The following is a 20,313-nucleotide window of genomic DNA, read 5'->3' as shown; positions in this document are numbered from 1 at the left end:
CTGCCTGAAATCCAGAATTACACTTTCCTGTTTGCTTGCTTTTAGCTTTTGACTAATTAGTCTCTCAAATAAGCACACCTAACTGCTGGAGTAAGGTGCTGGGAGCAGGGCTATTAGTCTGTTGTTAATTACTAAAAACATACAAAAATTAATTACAATGTTTTTCTTATAGTTTTCCATAAACCTACTCCTGTATACGTGCTTTATTTATAAATGCAATTTCTCTTGCATTTGATAGTCATGACATCCAAGTACTTCTACAGATACCACTGCCCATAAATGAGTCAGATTCAGGCTTTCTAACTCTGGCTACCCAAAATCTCTTAAGACCAGTGCACCATTGTGTCAACAGTAAATAGTAAGTCAGGAAAGTTTCAGGCTTATAATTTGCACTTTGAAGTGGAAAGGTGAGCCAAGAAGTAATAAAGCGGTATTAAAAATAAAATACTCGACTTTCATATCCAGTTTGTGTGATTAACCCCCTCCCCACCCTTCACTTCCAAACAGCCTGCTCACAATTCTAGAAAGAGAAGTAGTAGATTGGGCAGAAACAAACATTGCTGGTTCTCCTCTGCGAGCCAGCACAGAACAAAAATGCACCAATTTAACTATTGGGCTGTAATGAGTTTAAAGGGTGTTGTTCTGGCATACTCACTTCCAGAGATCCAATTTTGAACAGCAGCAGGAGAATCTTTCCCTACCTCAAGGCTGGCAGATCAGATGAGAGTCATTTTGAGGGCTCCTTCCAACTAGGCAGTGCCAAAGCAACCACACTTTCTTTTCTTGAGCAGCAACCTGATGCCATAAGACACCATTTTGGCAGCTCAAAGGTTTTTTTGCATCTCTTTGGCTTCCCTTGTCTGCCAACTTCCAACAGTGCAAATGTTAGCTGTTTGTAAAAGGAACTTAACTCTTCATTTTCATGAATTCCAGAAATTTCCTTGAGTTGTTTCCTGCCTTTCTTGCTGATTCATATTTTGTTCATATTTTCCTCCTCTATGTAACAGCAAGTTAGAATACAAACATGAAGACATGAATAGAGCAAATACATTGCAATTCTTTCTACACTAGCTTTTGAGCCACAGGTATTTGCAATCCACTTTAAGCCTCTAAAGTATTCACAGGTAGAGATAATTTTATACTTGTAATAGATTTATTTTCAGACATGAAAGTCCATTATACTTCTCTTTTTAAATTAGGTTACATCCATCTCAGCCTTTTCTAGCATGATACTGTACAGGTTCAAATTAATTTATTATAATAAAGAAGACTAAAGACCACACCCTAAAATGAACAGTTCTATAAAGTCAAGTGACTTGAGTACACCAGTAGCTACATATATCAGACCTAAATGATCCGTCTTAAACCTTGCTGACATCTGGCTAAAGCAAGAAGCTACACAGGCCACCAAAAATTTAAACATCAGATTAACATAGTCACAAGGGCAGCAATAAAACTGTCATCTGGAGAAAGAACAGGGTTCATTTCAATGAGTACAATGCTATCCCATTTTACTGAAAGCTTCTTGAACAGCATTTTTAATGATTTACCTTCCTGATTAATAGTATATAAAAGGTGATGTATGGGCTTCAGTACTTTAACTGATCAGTATCCCATTTCCTGTCTGATTTCAGTAATTCAACCCAGTACTGTAGGTCATCACTTGCATCTCAGTCATGAGAGCAGAGCACATCAGGGGAATATTACTCGAAGTTTTCACTGCAGCAGACACACTGAGAGTTCTTTAATGCATCCACTAAGTTAGCCTATAAAAATTCTTATCCTAAAGCAGATTAAAAGAAGACTAGTGAGTACAGGGCAGCATGGGAATATTACGCTTTTCCCATTGAATTAATGAGAAAAATCTTAGAAAAACTCTGCACTAGAAGTAGAGGTGACTGTTATTCTAGCAGGAAAAAAATGTGTATTTGTTTGGCAGGTGAAATTCCAGTATATGAAGAATTGGAGGGCACCAACTCAATTAATGCAGTCCATAACATGAATCTGCAGCGTATCCAAATCAGGTAGAATTTCTTCACATTTGGGACATGAATATATTGAGACATTCCGCTGCTGTGACCAGTCTTGACTACCAGTTCCTGCAAGTAGAAAGGATAAAAGATTACCTGTTATTTTACTGGATTTTCACTCTTTTTGTGCAATGGCTGAAATAAGTCTGGCTTGCTCATAACTGCCAGAGAATCATGCTCCCTGCAACTACCCAGCTGCTAGGATAACCAAAGGGAAGTTGGGGATTTGCTTGCAGTCAAGCAAAGCTATTTTAAATTGAACACAACAAGGTCTGGCCCTTTGAGCTATGAAGTCTACTTACTGTACCTCTTTGGACAAGGTGAGGTGAATGTTCCCGATCTCTTGCTGCCCTGGCTCCATGGCGATTCTGCATCTCCACCAAAGAGTTTCTGAGGAGAATAAAGAAGTGAATGGGGTAGTTACTTAGAAGGACTCAGAAAAAAGACTGAGGAGAAGGTATCTTTCCTATTGTCTCCAGAAAAGGTAAGAGAATCAAAATAAATCAAATTTGTAAGCAGACTGTATCAACCAGCACAGTGTGTAGTCTGCAACTGCTGCACAGAAACAGGGTGGACAAATCAGGCTGCTGCCTGGTGAGATATGTAAGTGCTGGTGTCCTGCTCAAATCAGATCCAAACTGACACCGGCGGGATTCAGGCAGCTACGCACCTAGGGATCTGGGGCACAGTCTTCTGGAAAATGCAAAGGACTCGGGCAACTCAGAGCACATTGCAAATTTGATTCAAGTGAAAAGGCAAGTTACAGAGGAAAAAAGGTTCAGTGCATAGTTAACACGAAAAATAAAGAATGAGTCTTCAAGTTCTGGACACCCTTCAGTTGCTCTAAGTACCCATGGCTTCCCCAGCATGGGTGGAGGACACATGGTTAATACTAGTTTTTCCCTTTTACCATTAAAAGTGCTAAAAAGGTGAATACCCAGGATATCACAGAACTTAACTCTACATGTGCCCACATACCCCTGCCACCTAAAGACGGAAGCAGATACCTCTGGAACACATGCAGCAAGCTTAACTGTAGATTCACCACTAAAATTGAGGGCAGAACTCTTAAGAAATGCCTCAAATGAATTAGCAGGGAGAATTTAACAAGTATGAAACATCCAAAATGAAAAGGAATGGCTGCTAGGGCAACCAAGGACTAACACACCTTACAGATATTCTATCACAAAATTAAAATATAGAAGTCAGTCAACTCATTTTCTTCTCTTTTAAAATTCAAATTAACCAAGAAATATCTTGAAGATATTTTCAATATATAATTATATACTGTGTATATATATATGTATATATATGTGTGTACGTGTATATACATATATACAGTGTGTGTGTGTGCATATATATAAAATATATATATATAAAATATATATTATATATAAAATTAATATATAATTCTAGATATAAAAAAATCTTGGAGCCTGTCTCTTTTTCTAGGGAGTTGCTAGCAGGAATTTACTGGTTAGCTCCAGGACATACGGTTACAAGACAGTTTCAAAGCAGCTCAGCTAAGCAGTGCATCTCTCACCGGCTGAGATCATCGAGGTTTCGCTGCTCTTTTAGCAGGTATGCTAGCTGGATGGCCAACTGTTCCTTCTCCTCATGGATCTTCTCTCTTGCTGCCCTCTCAGCATGGAAATCAGAACAATACACCTCCATCTAATGATAAAAATTAAATTGCTCTGAGAACTTGTAACTTAGATTGCACCATACCTATGTATTATATGCCCAAATAGCAAATCCATGTTATATCCTGCATCTGCTTAAAACACTCCACGAGTATTTACAGGCTGCAGTGAAAGCAAGGACCTGCACTACATGCAAGGGGAAGAAGATTCAGCAGCTTCTGTGTTTAGACTTCAAGTGCTCTGATCTGGGCCAGTGTTATTGCCCTCTAATGTACAGAGGAACAGTGAGAAGGTGACTTGACTTATGGCACAGACACTGGAAACAGGCCAAGATGCTAGTTCTGTCTTAAATGGTCCTTTTTAGGCCCTTTTTAGTTACTGCTTACACACTGCCTCAGGTCTGACTAAAATCCTTCCTAACAATGTATGTAGTGATTCCTAAGACATCGGTTTTAAATATGGTTTAATAGATATCGGTTTAAATATAATATACATCAATTCCCCACTTATCTGTTGTGCCAGACTCCAGTATACACAGTTCCTCTCATGGAACTGTAGGATATGGTGACACAGGTTCTGCATGGATTTGCAAGGCAGACTGCATAAGGGAATTATGTCCTGGACTTCAGCAAACGGATATAAAATATAAAACAGATATACAGCGAGTTAGCTGGTAGATAGCTCTTTCTAGTTTCTGAATAGTGGTCAAGGGCACCATCCTATTGCTGATGTAGAGCTCATACCTGAGCACGGAGCACAGCCATGGTTTCAAGGTCCTCCTCCTGCTTCGCAATTATCTGCTTCATTTCATCCATTTTGAGCTGTTTTGCAGCGAGGGCTTGTTCTGCCAGTTCCACCTTTGCAGTAAGTTCTTCCAGCTCAGCTTTATCTACTCGGTCCAGCTGCAAGGAAGAACTGTAATTATGAGACAATCTCAAAATATCACATTTCCTAAAGTAGAACAGTTTGCTACTTAGTCCTCCTACCCTTGGGAAAGCTATTGGCTTCCTGATCATCAAAGGAACTGATACTAAAACAGCAGTGGTGATTGATATTAAAATATATTAGATTCATTTTGAGCCTTTAAACTACAGTATATCAAGCCAAAACAGAACTCCCTAATAGACACTGAAAAGGATGTTTTCCCACTTTCCAGAATTATACAGGAGAATCTGGAATTTAGATGGAGCCACAGTTACAAATAGGACTTCATTGTGGTAGGCATTCTATAATTTTAAGATCACACAAATATTTAGAGGTCTACCTTCCCAAGTCTACAAATTATGATACAGATACCCATATGCTTTTGTATGTCACTGCTCTTTATGGGCTGGACTCCAAATCGCACCGTATATTAGATTCTATTTAGAAAAAAGCATGGAAGTGCTAATGTGTAGATAAAGTTTTCAATAACTGACAGCACAGAATCTGTGTTTTTCAGAGCAAAGCTGAAATGGCAATGCTGATCTCTTTTTCAGAGCATACTGTGTTGCATGCTATGTTAGGTAGAAGAGATGACAATTATGTCATGCTTGAATTTGTTCCTAGATACATTATCCCATCCCTTCCCCAAGATTTCTTCTTGTGGTGAGTTTACCTCTTTGAGTTTCATTTCATCAATTGTTGTCATTGCCTCAGTGAGTTCAGAAAGGAGTTTGTTGTAGGCATCCTGCAGGCTACTAAATTTTGCCCTGTTTTTGAAGAGAAAAGAGGTGAAAGTTTGAAATGCTTCAAAATTTTTGAAAGATTGTGCTCCTTTTAACATCTTCCATTTTGCAAAACTATCCTGCTTGTTCCAGTGAAGATTTCTTTCCTTCCTTCCTAAAATCTCAGTTTCCTTCGGGTTTAAGAGTTAGAATTGTATCCAGAAATCTAAATAAACTATTAGACTTTAGAGATAAACAACTCGTGTTCTTACAAATGAATCTGCATCTCTGATAAGAAGAAAATTGTGCTCCATCTCTCACAGTCTCTTTCCAAGGAATCATGTGTTGCTCTATCCATGGACTGAGTCCAAACAAACGTTCCTACTGATTTTCTGCATGTCAGATTAAAGATTTCCTCACCCAGTATTTTTATACCAAGCTTAAAAATTCTGTCCAAATTTTACAAAGACATCCAAGTCTTCACTTAGAGACCTCAAATGAAGGAGAATTCACCATGAAAGGAACCAGATATAGACTCCAAAGACACTGAGCATCTTATCAAGCAGCCAAAAAAACAGGCCCTTCAAACAGTTCAGTTCAGCCTCTTGCTACAGCTTAGACTGACATTTTCACAGTCATTACCTGGACTGCACAAGAAGGGGAGAGAGTACAGCACTATAGCAAACAGCCATCTCTTTATCTCAGTTTTACCCTGTGCTTCTCTCTCCTAACTGCAAGCATAGTCTAGGGGCTGTAAGCCTCCTCGTTATTGTCACTCCCACATTACTGTCACCACCTGACCTGTCCTTACCACGCCAACCTGTGGACACATTTACCCCTGGCAAGTCAATGGGATAGCTGTTGTCACTTTTCAGCTCCCTCTACTTGTATGTTTGACTCCAAACACTTCTACCTCTGCCTTAGACTTTATGACAAAACGAAATACAAGTCGGAGCTTAGAGCTCAGATTTCCCTAAGTGGGGGGTTCACTGGACAAAAGGACTCAGTCTGGATCTAATGTGGAGACTCCAGATGCAAAACATCGTGGATGTTGAGGTAAATGCAGGTTTCTAGTTCAGACTCTACAAACAAACATGGTTTCATCAGAGGGTGCAGAACACAAAACTTGTATTTCAAACTCAGGAATCCTTTGGCCAGGATTCCTTCGATTTCTTACTGACAACAGGTATCTCTCTGAAGTACAAATCCAAGTCATACTTTTCTTCCTGTGTCTTGGCTTGTTCCAGCTTGACCTCTGCCTGCATGCTCTCCACCTGAAGTTCAAGTTTCTTGGTAGTGTATATTAGCTGCTGCTTCTCATCCAATTCTGATGCAGCAACAGAGCTTTTCTTTTCAAGTACCTGGCACCTGACAGAACAAGGAAAAAAGATGGTTGACTTCTCGTGTTCAACTTTTCTTGATGGAGTTGGCATAGTAGGCAAAATGAATCTGTGTGGTTCATTTTAAAGGCTTATTTTGATGAATAACAAGAAAAGACAAAATTAAGTCTGTACTTAGTTACAGAACTTAGAATACAAAGCTGCTGACCTCTATACACTTTTTTTTCTTATGATAATAAATCTCAAGCAACTAGAATTGGACAGAAAACTAAGCAACTAAAGTATGACTCTTGTATCCATTTTTTATAACCTACATAATTAATTTTCAAAAACACTGAGAGAGTTCATATTGAAAGGATCATAACTAGGTTCCTTAGCTGCTTCTCCTAAGATTAAAACATGGACTGATTATGTGAAGAGGAAAACAATAAAGATTTGCCTTTACATCAGTAAGATTAAAACATGGACTGATTATGTGAAGAGGAAAACAATAAAGATTTGCCTTTATATCAGTAAGGGTTAAAACATAATATTCAAATTAAAGGCTTTGGGATTCTTTTTCTAGAACTAGGATCGCAGCTCAGATTTTGTCAGGATTACTTGACTTCTGCACTTGCTTTTCTACATACAAAGGAAGAACAATCTTTTACAGCACTTCTATGAAACTGATATTTAAGTTGATATTTGTAGAGATTGTGAGTTTCCCAGGATGGGAATTGTCATACAAATGTATACCGGGTGTAATAGCAGAACTTTTGTTTTTCTGAACCTTACTTTTCTTGAAGCTTCTTCTGAATCAATTCTGCTTCTTTTAACTTCTCATGGGCCTCCTGAAGCTCTTTAAACAGAGCACACACTTGCAAATTCAGGGTTTCTACTTCACTGCCAACCTTATAGAGAAAAAATTAGAAAAAGTGAAGAAAATTATATATGGACAATTCAAGATAGGAAAGTTGCAGGTTATCTAAGAGATCTAACCACAGGAGGTACTGTTCTTCCTCTAGAGAAGATGGCACGAGTCGCTCCGCACCATTACACTTTATGCTCAATAGTAAGACCTCTTCTGCAATGCTTCGCAATAACAGTTTACCCCTAAATATGGTAGAATGTCATTTTGACTTAACACTTTCATGAAATCTGGGTGACTCAAAGACATCAGTATCACTGACCTTCTAGTGTTGGCTAGAATATAACTTATCCGGATGGGAAACACACCTGCATTTTCTTTCTTAAGTTTAAAACACATACGGACATTTACTGCCACTCCTCTGAAACAACCCCAAAGATAACTCCATTACTACTCATTCATGAAGCAACTTTGCAAAACAAGAAGAAAATGATTTCTAGTAAAATTGTAATCAGCTTTATTGTGAGTCTCTCGCCCTCTCATTTCAGCTTTAAATCACAGGAAGAGCATTAGACAAAATACCCAATTAGTTAAATTTTCTGTTGTCTGCCATCAATGCCTGAGGTGTTTGCAGTCTTCAGGGTGATTCACTTCTGATGGTGTTCACAAAACCAGGACCATTTCTTACCTGATATGGGCAAGATATTGAACCATTTATCTTCTGTATTGACCTTGTTTAAATCAATAATCACTTACATCATAGTGTATTCACATCTATCTGCTTGTTCAGTTGAAAGAACCTAAAGACAGGTAAAAAGCAGGAGGAGGAAAGAAACAGCAACTATGTTTTCCTCCAACCTAAAACATGAAGGACACGCCAGAGTCCTAATCCTTAAAATGTATCCATATATTTTAGAAGAAGTGAAACCTTGGACTCTTGCTGGTCTGTAGACTCCAGAGGTACATCCTGGAGCTTTCCTAAAGAAAGACTTGAATCTCATAATCCCGCTAGCATCAGTTTTATTGTCTTTAGTACTACAGTTTTCATTGATAATGTCTGATCTTCTCATACACATGAAAAGTCTCCAGCCCATTACACTCAGCTTGGGAATGAGTTGGGGTGCTGTGGCTAAGAGGACACATAAAGTAGGCAAAAAAATTACTCTGAATCTGAAGCTGTATCCCATCCCCAGCATCCATTCAAAGTCTGTACTGAGAAAAAAAAAAGGACTAAGTTTGCCTGCAACTGCATCTCAGTCCAAGATAGTTATGCTCTATCATTATAAAAATGATCTCACCAACACTATGTAAAAGAAAAAAAAAAAAAAAAAAAAAAAAAAAAAAAAACACCAGGTGCCATATGAGCTCTATATCTAAAGTCTATTTTACAGTTTGCTGCCAGTGGATTTTGACCTAAAAGATGACCTAGCCTGCAGTGAGAAAATTCACTCAGTTCAGAACACTCTGTGGACCTGGAAATGACTAAATCCTTTTCTGTTTTGTGGGCACAGTCACAGCAAAGAAGCATACCTGGAATTATACTGTGTTTCCCCAATTCTTGGCTATCAACCTTACCTCTTTTTGGTGGCTGTAATTTTGAACCACCTCTAAGATCTGGACTGGAAAGTTCAAAATTCACTTCCAGGCCCCGTGTGGGGTATTTGTCCCTTGCTCCAGGTGTACAAGTGGAAGTCTAGACCCTGAGGTTATTGTCCTCAACAGACAAGCTATGTTTTCACATCTTGGCCCAGGAGGACAAGTACTTACGGTCTCTGAACTGTCCTCTTTCTCCTTCTCAGTTTGAGTCCCACTCTCCAGACAGTTGCCTTCTTCCTTCTTCAGCTTTGACAGTCTAGAAATGGAAAGGATTTCAATCAGTGACGGATTTGGCTTATATATGAGTGAGACTATTATTATTCAAGGATTTCATACAAGTGATGTACTCTCATTCTAACATCATAGCCGTGAAAAAGAGGCAGAACTGAAAGCACAAACCTGCAGGAAAACCTTTGTGAGCCATGGGGCTCCTGAAGAACACTGAGCAACAAGCACGTGAATTTAATTAAAACAGATATACAAGTCTGTGGTAGCAGTGAAGGAGGACAGTGACACTCAACTACAGTGATTTCACCCACAGTGGTCAATCTTTGATACAGTCCAAAACTGCTTACCCTCTGGAAATGGGTCAGTCTGTTCACTGAACCTATAATTAATATTACCTCTATTTTCCTTAGATATTTTCAAAGGCTGAGATTTCTAAGGATCATCTGGCTATGGCTCATTACCTCTTCTAGGAAGACCACGTAGAAGCAATTACTGTGAGACCAGCCTTTTACAGCAGATGATGTTATTCAGAAAGTCTTACTTTGTCTCTGCAAACTGGGGATCTGGGGACAGCTACTGCTTAGGCAATTTCCAGACCTGAACAGTCATGCTAATTTACACCAATATAACTGAGCTGAGACACAGACCTTCATGAAAATCTTAGTGGAAAAACAATCTCTTTGATAAGTTTGAAATTAATTTTATTTTAGACATTTCTGAGGAGCTTTTCCAAGTGCCTCACAGAATCACTAAATTTAGCCTGCCAGTGTCACAAAGACGACTGTAATCCCTGTTGTAGGGAGTGATTTGCTTAAAGCCCCCCACACATAGGTGATTCATACAGGAGCAAATAATTATCGAGTACAAATGGAAACAACATCCTCAAGTAGTCAGCATATCATTCTGACTTCATTTGGAGAAGGTTCAAATCCAAGAAAAAACAGGTAATTTGTCCTGATCTGTACAACTAACAGGAAGTAATAAGACGATATGGAGACTCTCTTGCCAACAGAAGAGAACCCATTATTTATCAGGATTATGATAAAAAGAAGTTATTACTAATGAGTGCACTGGAAATTCCCCATACAGATCACACTGATATTTCAGCTTGTCTCTAACCAGTCAGACTTGGTAACTGCAGCAGCCTTGAAAGAAAGCAGCTCAAATTGTTACAGTGCATCTATTTCATACCTCTCCTTGTGATTCTGCAGCTCCTTCTCAAGGTTTTCTCTCTTCTGAGTTTCATTTCGAAGGCTGCAGAGCAGCTGGCTCACAGTTAGCTCCTCAGACTCTAAATTCTTTGCTTCATCTGCAGGTTTGCTCCTGCTTCAAACCAAACCAGCTGTAAGTAACAAGAGCTATGACTTTACTGCAACATCCCCTTACTCCTAATGCCAGGACCCAGTCTGAGAGGCCACAGTTTCACACAGTGCTGAAAATCAACACTCTGAGCAAACAGGTCATTCTCAAGAACCAGGGCCTGCAAATAGGCTGCTAGCCACAGTCCTCAAAAAGCCACCATGTGCACAAATGCAGGCCTTGCTTTGCACAATGCTCAGAGAGTCTTTTCCATCAAGCTGGGGAAACAATTTTATATTTAAGCAAGGAAAAACACCAAACTCAGTGCATTTATTCTGACCTACTTTGCATCCCCTTCTTCATAGTGTTGCTCTCTGTTCCCAGAATAACTTCTTTCCAATGAAACGTACAAGATTTCTTATCTCTGTCTCACTCCTTTCCAGGAAAAGGAGGCAAGTTCCATCAAGAATGAGCATTGAAAATTGCTTTCTTTTTCAGATAAAATCTATTCAATATTTCACCTCCATCATATTCCAAAGCTCTTTTGCTAATGTAGAAATGATCCAAAACAAATACAAAGCCCCCCTGAAGAACAAGAAAAATAGAATACTGTATTTCTTTCCCACCCGTGTTTATGTCCACCCAGACAGAAAGTCAAAATCCTCTAATTATATGTGAGGTATAGGTGCATACACTGTGCATTTCAGAAGCTCAACTGGAAAGCAGCATGTGTTTAAAACTTCATTTCTGTAGTTCAGAACACAAAGTAACCTATAGTACTGTATGTGTTACTTAGAGCTAGAAATCTTTGCTGAGCAAAATTCAATACTAAAGACAGTGTTCAGCCAGGATATTTTAAGTAAATACCTTTATCAGGGGATTTTTACTGCATGCTTCTACTCTTACAGAAATAAAACTGTCCTAAGGGAATCATGTTTCTCTGAACCTGTTAACAGCACCAGTCTAAAGTTTCAATGCCAAAGACACGTGGTAACATACAAAATGTTGTACGAGGCATATCTACCTCCTGTTATTGTAGATATGGCATAGATACTCATCAGAAGGGAAGCAAGTCTTACAGAGAATGTCTTCTCATAATCAGAATGTTCTCACAATCCACTGCACATGACAATCTGAATGCTTGCAGCCTGCTCTGTGGTCACACTGTCACTGTGTCTCTCTCAACTATAATTGTTTGCTTGCAACTTCTTAACTGAATTGTAACTTAACTGCATACCAAGGGACAAGATTTCTGTGTTTTATACCGGAACGCTGCTCTCCCTTGCAGTTCTCCAATAGGGGTTCAAGAAAAACCCTTTACTACTGCACAGCTTTCCAGCCTGCTGTCTCATTAGCAGTATCTATCTACCTACCTCCTTTCCAAAAGCAAAGGCCACAAAGTAAATAAGAGAGTTCAGCCATAACCACCTAGCTGTTAAAATGGGCACTATCCAAAATGGAAACTTTAATAGTATCAGCTGTCTATGTCCATGAAGGTAAAGGTTCAGCTAAGGGCGAGAAAGTCCCTTATGCCCTGGAGCTGACGTAAAGATCAAAATTTGAGAGGTACTGATCACTGGTATTTTAAGCCTGGTAGTTTGAAAAATAGGATTATGTGATTGCGCTGTATGTCTACCCCACCATACTACACCTCCCACCAACTACATAGAAATAGGACAGATGGAGTTCAGGTTTGAAAGACAAGACCCCAAATTCTTACAAACATCTTGATAATTGGGTAGAGAACAGATATTCTAGTTGAGTCCTCAGTGACTAGAAAGGAGGGAGTATTCAGCCTTCCTCTTTTCTGTTTGGCCTCCGTTGAAAGCTTGAGAACTCAGACAGTTGGCAAGTCAGTGTTTACTTAAGTACCTTCCCAACTGGTCAGAGTATTTACTCTCTCCTGTCAGCTGGTATGCCAAGTGAAAACAGGAAAGAGAAATGCTTGAGAGCTGAAGGTCTTCCTGACATGGTAGTATGGTAGAAATACTGCAATAGAAGGGTGCAAGGTCATAGAAAAGACAGGATTTACTAGCTCATTCCTCATAGGAAAAATCTGTCCTCACTACGAGCAAAACATGTTACAGAAAATATGAATCACACAAGAACATACATACATGTAGATAGCTGCATTACTGGTCATTTCACCACTGTTATCTTGATTTTCCTTTGCAGCTCTATTTATTTCTCCTTCCTAGGAAAGAAAAAACACTATTAGCTTGGTATTTGAACCAAGCAGGACATACAGTTTTATTTACTTCAGTTAAGGAACCAAGGAAAACAGGCAAAATTACTATAATGGAAATTAAAATAATTTAAACACAAAATTTCTACAGATCAGTTTCACATTTGTAAATTCTGAAATATTTCACATGCCTTGCCTGGTATCTTTCCAGGACTAATCAGACAAGAGGAACATCACAGAGATTTGGCCTTCTTTCATCCACACCTTACATGGCCACTCACCCCAAAGATGATGGGGCATCAAGGAGTAATAGCCAACATCACTGCAGATGACTGAATATAAGCCTAAAACCCACTCTTTTGCCTCCCAAAGAGAACCTCTCCTCTTTACTAGTATAAAACTCAGTGCCTTCTCTCTGATCTTTGTAGCTCAAAGGAGAATCTTTATAGAAAAAAATAAGGACACATTCTTAAAGCTTTCCTGCAGCCTGAAGTTTTCTTTGATAACTCCAAAACCTTCACAAATGTGTTGTAATTAAACTACTTTAATCTCTCATTAAAACTGTCCTTTCCAGAGAGGGATCCACTTTTATGGAGAGAGCAAAGACCCACATTTTCACTTTTCACATTTTTGCCCGTGAAAATTTCTCAGATACAAGAACAGTAAAAAAAGTAGATTTCTGTGCACAGAAATCTAGATGTAGATCATCATGCAGATGGCATACTCTACAACTCCGCAATAAAATAGTCTGGACTTAGTTTTGCTTGACCGTATCTTTACATTTCTGCCAGAAGAAAAGCAAGCCCCATTCCTAAAAGAAACTACAGTGTTACCCCTTAATAAAATATAGTACCAATATTTTCAGGAACTCCAAAATAAGATAAGACTTCTAATGGTAAAAGATACATACATTTTCAATTAGTCAGAAGTCACTTGCTGGACTAAGACATTTTTTCCAGAGAATCTTTTCAGCACAGGAGAGGCTACCTGTGAAACTCATTTACTTTTGGCTGGAAAGTAGAAGGAGAAAAGAAGATACCCAAGTCCTTTACCACTACATCACATAACATGCATGTGCACCATGTCAGGTGATGTGAGAGGCCATGCAACCCTTCTCCCAAATGCAGCAGGCCTGTATCTTGTACTACTGCTGTTGCTGGTAGAGTTTCTTAATCCCTCTCGAAGAGGCATAACAGTTTTCATTACTTTGAGAGTGGATTTACCTTTCTACTAAAGGAAGACAGCATACTAAATACTTCAAAATTTGTAAAAATGTCATCAAGTAAATAGCTACATCTTCACCGCGTTTACTCTCAGACCTGACTTTCTCATTAGCTAGCCTAATACATAAAGAAAATTGAGCTGCCAAAAACAGGAGGACCAAGCTGGAATCAAAGTTTCCAATTGCTGCTCACTACATTCTTTTTATTCCCCACACTTACATTCATCCCAATCTCCACAAAGGAGTCCTCTGCTGAGTTGTTCAGCTTGACCTGCAGTTCCGAAATGATGGCAAGCAGATCTGCTTTCTCAGCCTGGAGCCGCTGCACCTGGGATTTCAGCTGCTTCACTTCCTTCCCAGGAGTCAGGCAAGCCTCCTGGACAAACGAAACTCTGCATTAGCCAATAAAAAGGAGACATCAGCCAAGGAGCAGAGGCTGACATAAAACAATGATGTCCCACACTGCTTCTTCTCTTGAAGTTCTCCTGGAAAAATCATAGAATTGGTAAGGTCAGAAGGGACCTCTGGAGATCATCTAGTCCAACCCTCAAGCAAGTGGCCCATACGGGGATCGAACCCGTGACCTTGGCATTATTAGCACCATGCTCTAACCGAGCTAAATCTAACCCCTCAGAAATATAGTACAGACCCCTGAACTATGCTTTGGTTCACTGGATAGCAAGCAGTCTAAACTGTGAAACCAAGTTATCAAACAATGAGGATCATGCTTCTGTGAAAGATGAGCCTGGTTCTCTGAACATACAGATAATAAGGATATAAATCTTTGCCTGAATCTATGCCTCTCATCACCATAAAGTGTTCTAGGCTATCCCACACTTTCTCCTTTGGTCCAGATTTTTTTGTGCCCTCCCCCTGGCCCCCCACTCCCAAATCCTTATTCCTCTTTCCCTAAATCCACCTAAGATTCTAGGTCCAAAAAAATGAGCAGGGAGACTTTCCACATGCCTCACCTTCAGCCTTTCCTGCACTCTGTCTCCACAAAGATATCTCTCCTTATATCTTTGACCTTCTTCCTCCCTTCCACAAAGTCTCTCTCCCTCAGAGCTTCTCCCCAAACTTAGTATCCCCTTCCAATCAGGACTCTCTAATTCACTTCTGCCTCTTCCCTTTCCATAGGATCCTCAAATCCCTAATTTAGCCTTTACATAACTTATTTTTTGTCTCCTTTATATGTCTCTTCCCATTATGAATCGTTCCCTGTGAATTGTTTCTTCCTCATTTTGTAATCTCTGCCTTCCAACTCCTGCCAATACCCACACCATCAGTGTAAATTCTGGACAATTACCAGAGTCTAAACTACATTGTAATCTATCATCCATGACAAATCTCCAAACCGTTGCTATGCTGGCAGTGTCTCTCATCCCATAATACTCTCCTATCCACTTAACTTGCTGCTGAAGACTTGCAGGCTATAAGAGTATGTAACAGGAGTCAGCTCCAGTGAAGATGAGAGCTTTACAGCAATCCCTGCTCACAGAACTATGCTTTTCGGAGAAACCCTCCTGTAAAGTGCCGGTTTATCACTAAGGGAAGCAACACAATACACCTATGGTTTGTCTTGAGTGAAACAGAGCCATCACTAAATGGTAACAATGGACTTTAATCTATCTCAGCTGACAGTAAAACACAAAGTGAAAAAACAGACTAATTTTAAATTAGTCTCTTATTGTTAGAGAACACTTTCACATTCTCTTTCTCTAAAAAAAATAATAAAAAGAATTAAACTAGAACAGAAGCATTCACAAGAAAAGCAATTTTGGCTTAAATGACACTGTCATCTTCAAAATCATGAAGAGAAATAAAAGACCCTCTAAGCTATAGTTGTGACTGACTGATAAAACTGCAAAGAATCTCTCAAGAACCAAGACTTACTCTTTGAAGCTCTTGGAGGTGGGACAATTGAGAGAGGCCTATTTTTACTTAGCTGGATGTTGGATTACTCCAGCAAGTTGGATCACTCAACCAACAACAAATGCTTCAAGGATCCAAAGTACAAAACGTTCTAAAACAGGCAAAGGCAGAATGATACTCCTGCTTCCCTTTAGTATCTTTTCCTGATTTATGACAATCTCAGTTTGTGTCAAAATCTGGAACGTGACTTTCGGTCTGTTTTCGTAACCAAGCAGTACTTACACAACCACATGATCTGTGGGCATCTTTCGTTCCCTTATAACTTCTGAACTTACTGGCCAATTTCAACTTAAACAAACTATGGAGTTCCTTAACACAGGCAGTCAGGAGAGAGGGGAGGATCTATCAGCAACTGTTGAGAAGGCTAATACACTCATCCTTTATTGGGCAGCAGAGAATCCACAGGGGCCTGCAGGTACTGGATACCAATATTCATCAGTCTGGCTCTGCACGAAATCTCTTGTTAAGCAACTCTTCACATGGTTATCTGGGCCACAAAGCAGGTTTTGTTTTAACAGGCTTTGTTTGTAGATGTTTACTGTACTATATGCAAATTGATGTTCCCTGACTACTAGCCAGTCACCTGCAAAGTAAGAAATGACTTGTTACAGGGCCACAGGTAGGACAGAAAGAGATAGCACAGTCAGACTCAAATGGAGTAACTAAAGAACAAATCTAACCTGGCCTCAGTAAAAGAGCTTTCACAAGCGGACAAATGCAATTAAAAGAAAGGGCCAATCATTTTTGTGCTTACATTTCACCTTTTCCTTGGAATGCTGGAAACTCAAATACAAAAGCAATTAAAATTAGCATGCAAGATAGTGAATCTAGTAAGAGAAAGAAGGGATGAAGTCAAGAAACACCCAGCAGCAGGTAAGACAAAAATTAAAAGTTGACAGGCAGTTTACATGTATTTCTGTGCTATTTAACTCAGGTACGGCCCAATTTTCTGTTACTGCAGTCTGCGAAGACTAACTTCATAAAATAACTCAGGCCAAAAATTTATTGTTAGAGCCTAAGTATAAAAATGGAGCATGTGAACAAAACTCCAAACCTCCCAGTGTGATGAATGGATATGAATGCTCCAGACTTCCAGTTTAAAAGTCTGTCAATCCAAACAAGTCTTTATTTACCATTTCAGGTCCTTCTTCTCTTTCTTTTAAGCTCTGCAGTTGTTTCTGTAGCTCTTCATTTTCAATGCATTTGGCTACCAAGCACTGCTTAGCTTCTTTAAATTTCGACTCGTAAAATTCACGTTCTTCTTTCTGCTTCTCTCGCCAGATAGAAAGCTCCTCGTATCGGTCCTTCATAGCTTGGTTATGTAACTTCATGGCTTCTAAACAGTAGCCAGAGACAAGACATTGATTCACATTAACACTCTGCCAATGAAACAGCAGATTTCCTCAACACTGGGCTCAGCATTCTTCAGTATCTAATAGATTAGCAATAATCAGGTAAAAAACAGGGACCTCCTTCTTGTCTGTCTTGAACAGTGAACCAAAACTAAATTTATTGTAGTTCCCTAACACTATAATAAATAGCATTAAATCCATTGCTGAAATCACATACCTACTCACTCTCATTCTGTGACTTATTGCTAAGCCAAGAAGTATAGGGCTTCTTATCTTGCTGCATGCATTATTTACAAGATCAACCCAAATGAAACTAGTGAACTTTGGAGTGCAGTTATTCTTACTGTGGAAGTGTGAGGTTCAGTAGGGAAAACGTACATTCTAGGCTGGTAAATTATTGCATTAAAAATGATGCAATCAAATTGAAAGTCTCAGTTATGTCTAAAAACGTTCTTCTTGAGACTTGACTGCAAGCATTGAAAAAAATACAATCAGTTATTTTCAGCAGAGTCAGTTCCCCCTGGCAGGAAAGCATGTGTATGTGTCAGCCTGCTACAGAATGCTTATGAGATTTTTACAGAGAGTCAATTAAAACATTTCTGACTTGCTTCTTAGAGCAACAAACTCAAATCCAGTAGCTTGAAAATCTTTTATACATTTTATTTTCAATAACTTCTGTTATATCCTGATGTCATATTATATACAGCCAATAAGAGCTTCAAGAAGCAATCAGATGATGTAAATGAATGTTAGCATGGATAATCATTCTGCAAGGTATAAGACTGAGTAGCTGAAAATACGGTCCTGAAACATGATCTTACAGGATATAGGACCTTTCAGCAGAATTCCAGAGGTACCTGTAGAGGCTACTTTCCGGCAGCAGAGAACTTGGAGCAGGTCTACAAAGGATTCAGATGGAATTTAGATACCACAATTTAAAATCATAACACAGAGAAAATATGCAAATTCATGCTCTGTTGCCATACAAACATTGAGGTACCATCATCTCTTAAATTCCTCAAATCCTTTGGGTTTTACTCTATCCATTTTCAGAAAATAATATGTATATCCTATACCTAAAGTCCTGGGATCCAGAAACAAAGTTCTCTCACTTGAAAGGCATGACTCAATATGCATTTTCAGGGAAACCCACTATTGCTTTCTAACAGCTAGACTCAGTCATGGCTGCCACTTGTTTTAAAAGTATAGAAGGTCCCACCACATCTGCACTTTCTTAGTGATTACCACACACAATGCAGAATGGCCTGCTCAAATTCCCCTCTGCCTGAGAGGATTCAGCTCCTTTCAGAGAGCATCCTAACCCAAGCTGTTCCAGACATGGTGCAGCACCACCCTTCCTTACGCAGCTAGAGCAAAATGTTTGGTCAATCTGTAATGGAACTGCCCAGCAGTCCTAAAACACAGACCACAAAAGCTTTTAAATGTGGCCGAGTAAAGACAGCTCTTTATCTCACAAAACACGTTTTTCACCTCACTTCCTAAAATGTAAAGCGCTATACTAATTATGTCTGTAATTCCCAATTCCCAAATAATTCACCCATAAGTTGGGCTGTTCTCCCCCTATTCTTCCACACGAATGCAATCTGATGTGTCAAACCACACCACCCTTGCCACTTGCAGAGTTGCCTAGATGCTTCCCAGGTATAAAACGCTATCCAGCAGGGGCGAACATGCACAGAAGAGAGCTGGGCCTTTTGCATTTCAAGGCTGGCTCGCCTTCGTGTTCACCTTTTAACTCATTATTCTCGGTGATGAGCTCTTTCATCTGTTGCACCATCTCTTCCGGCGTGTAGGTGCCGAGGCCGGGGCCAGCCGGGCTGCCCGTGCCGTTTTCCGCCTTCCCCCCGGGATGCTCTCCATTTTCAGCAGGACGGCTTCGCACCTTGCTGGACATCCCTCAGGTGGCTGCAAAAAGGTTGGAGAAGAGAAGGATCTAGATGTCTTGCCAGAGGGCTGCTGGAAGGAAAAAAGGAAAAAAGAAAATAAAATCATACTTTCATTTTACGCAGAGCAGCAAGCTGTGCCTCTCGTTGTGGTGCGGAGCTACCACCCGCCAGCCCCCGCTCCGCGGCTCCGAACCCGGCACACAGGCGGGCTCCGTCACGCAGCGCAGAGCGGCAGCCCGGACGGCGCCGCAGCCGGGGCCGGGGCAAAGCCAAGAGCTGGGGCAGTGGCCAGGGCCGAGGCAGGGGCTGGGGCCAGGGCAAAGCCAAGAGCTGGGGCCGGGGAAGAGCTGGGGCCGGGGCCGGGGCCGAGGCAGGGGCCGGGGCAGGGCCAAGAGCTGGGGCCGGGGCCGGGGCCAGAGCAGGGCCAAGAGCGGGGGCCGGGGCCGGGGCAAAGCCAAGAGCGGGGGCCGGGGCCAGAGCAGGGCCAAGAGCGGGGGCCGGGGCCGGGACAGGGGCCGGGGCAAAGCCAAGAGCGGGGGCCGGGGCCGGGGCCGAGGCAGGGGCCAGGGCAAAGCCAAGAGCGGGGGCCGGGGCCGGGGCAGGGGCCGGGGCCGGGGCAGGGCCAAGAGCGGGGGCCGGGGCCGAGGCAGGGGCCGGGGCCGGGGCCGGGGCCGAGGCAGGGGCCGGGGCCGGGGCCGGGGCAGGGGCCGGGGCCGGGGCAGGGCCAAGAGCGGGGGCCGGGGCCGGGGCCGGGGCCGGGGCAAAGCCAAGAGCGGGGGCCGGGGCCGGGGCAGGGGCCGGGGCCGGGGCCGGGCAGGGCCAAGAGCGGGGGCCGGGGCCGGGGCAGGGGCCGGGGCCGGGCAGGGCCAAGAGCGGGGGCCGGGGCCGGGGCCGGGGCCGGGGCCGGGGCCCGGCTCGCGCCGCGGCGGCCGTTAGGGGTGGCGGCCCCGCGGCTCCCCCCGCCCGCCCGCGCCCGTGGCGGCCGCTCACCCGCGCTCAGGGCGCGCCCATGGCCGGGCGGCGGCGGCGGCGGCGGCGGCGGCGCGGCTCAGCTGACTGCCGCGTCCCCGCCTCCCTCCGCGGGGA

General features: G+C 41.6%; 1 protein-coding gene across 4 annotated transcripts; it reads right to left on the bottom strand.

Annotated features, from left to right (window-relative positions):
• Nucleotides 1–1,134: 1,134 nt before the first annotated feature.
• OPTN (optineurin) lies at nucleotides 1,135–20,299 on the bottom strand. Of its 4 annotated transcripts, none has more exons than XM_062581047.1 (14): nucleotides 20,218–20,299; nucleotides 19,070–19,294; nucleotides 17,102–17,304; nucleotides 14,257–14,412; nucleotides 12,747–12,823; nucleotides 10,522–10,656; nucleotides 9,274–9,358; nucleotides 7,434–7,549; nucleotides 6,538–6,687; nucleotides 5,271–5,364; nucleotides 4,417–4,575; nucleotides 3,574–3,704; nucleotides 2,338–2,420; nucleotides 1,135–2,099 (listed from the first exon to the last, which is right to left on the bottom strand). In XM_062581047.1, the coding sequence occupies exons 2-14, from the start codon at nucleotides 19,233–19,235 to the stop codon at nucleotides 1,978–1,980; spliced, it is 1,677 nt and encodes a 558-aa protein (XP_062437031.1). In that variant the 5' UTR covers nucleotides 19,236–19,294; nucleotides 20,218–20,299; the 3' UTR covers nucleotides 1,135–1,977. The 4 variants fall into 4 exon arrangements, with proteins under 4 accessions (XP_062437031.1, XP_062437021.1, XP_062437049.1 ...); XM_062581037.1 differs by having other exon boundaries at nucleotides 19,070–19,297; nucleotides 20,218–20,294; XM_062581065.1 differs by having other exon boundaries at nucleotides 10,522–10,653; nucleotides 19,070–19,297; nucleotides 20,218–20,294.
• Between the last annotated feature and the right edge of the window lie 14 nt (nucleotides 20,300–20,313).

The sequence above is a fragment of the Rhea pennata genome, chromosome 1, assembly GCF_028389875.1.
Source record: "Rhea pennata isolate bPtePen1 chromosome 1, bPtePen1.pri, whole genome shotgun sequence".
Classification (NCBI taxonomy): Eukaryota; Metazoa; Chordata; class Aves; order Rheiformes; family Rheidae; genus Rhea; species Rhea pennata.
This window is presented reverse-complemented; position numbering and strand designations above follow the sequence as displayed.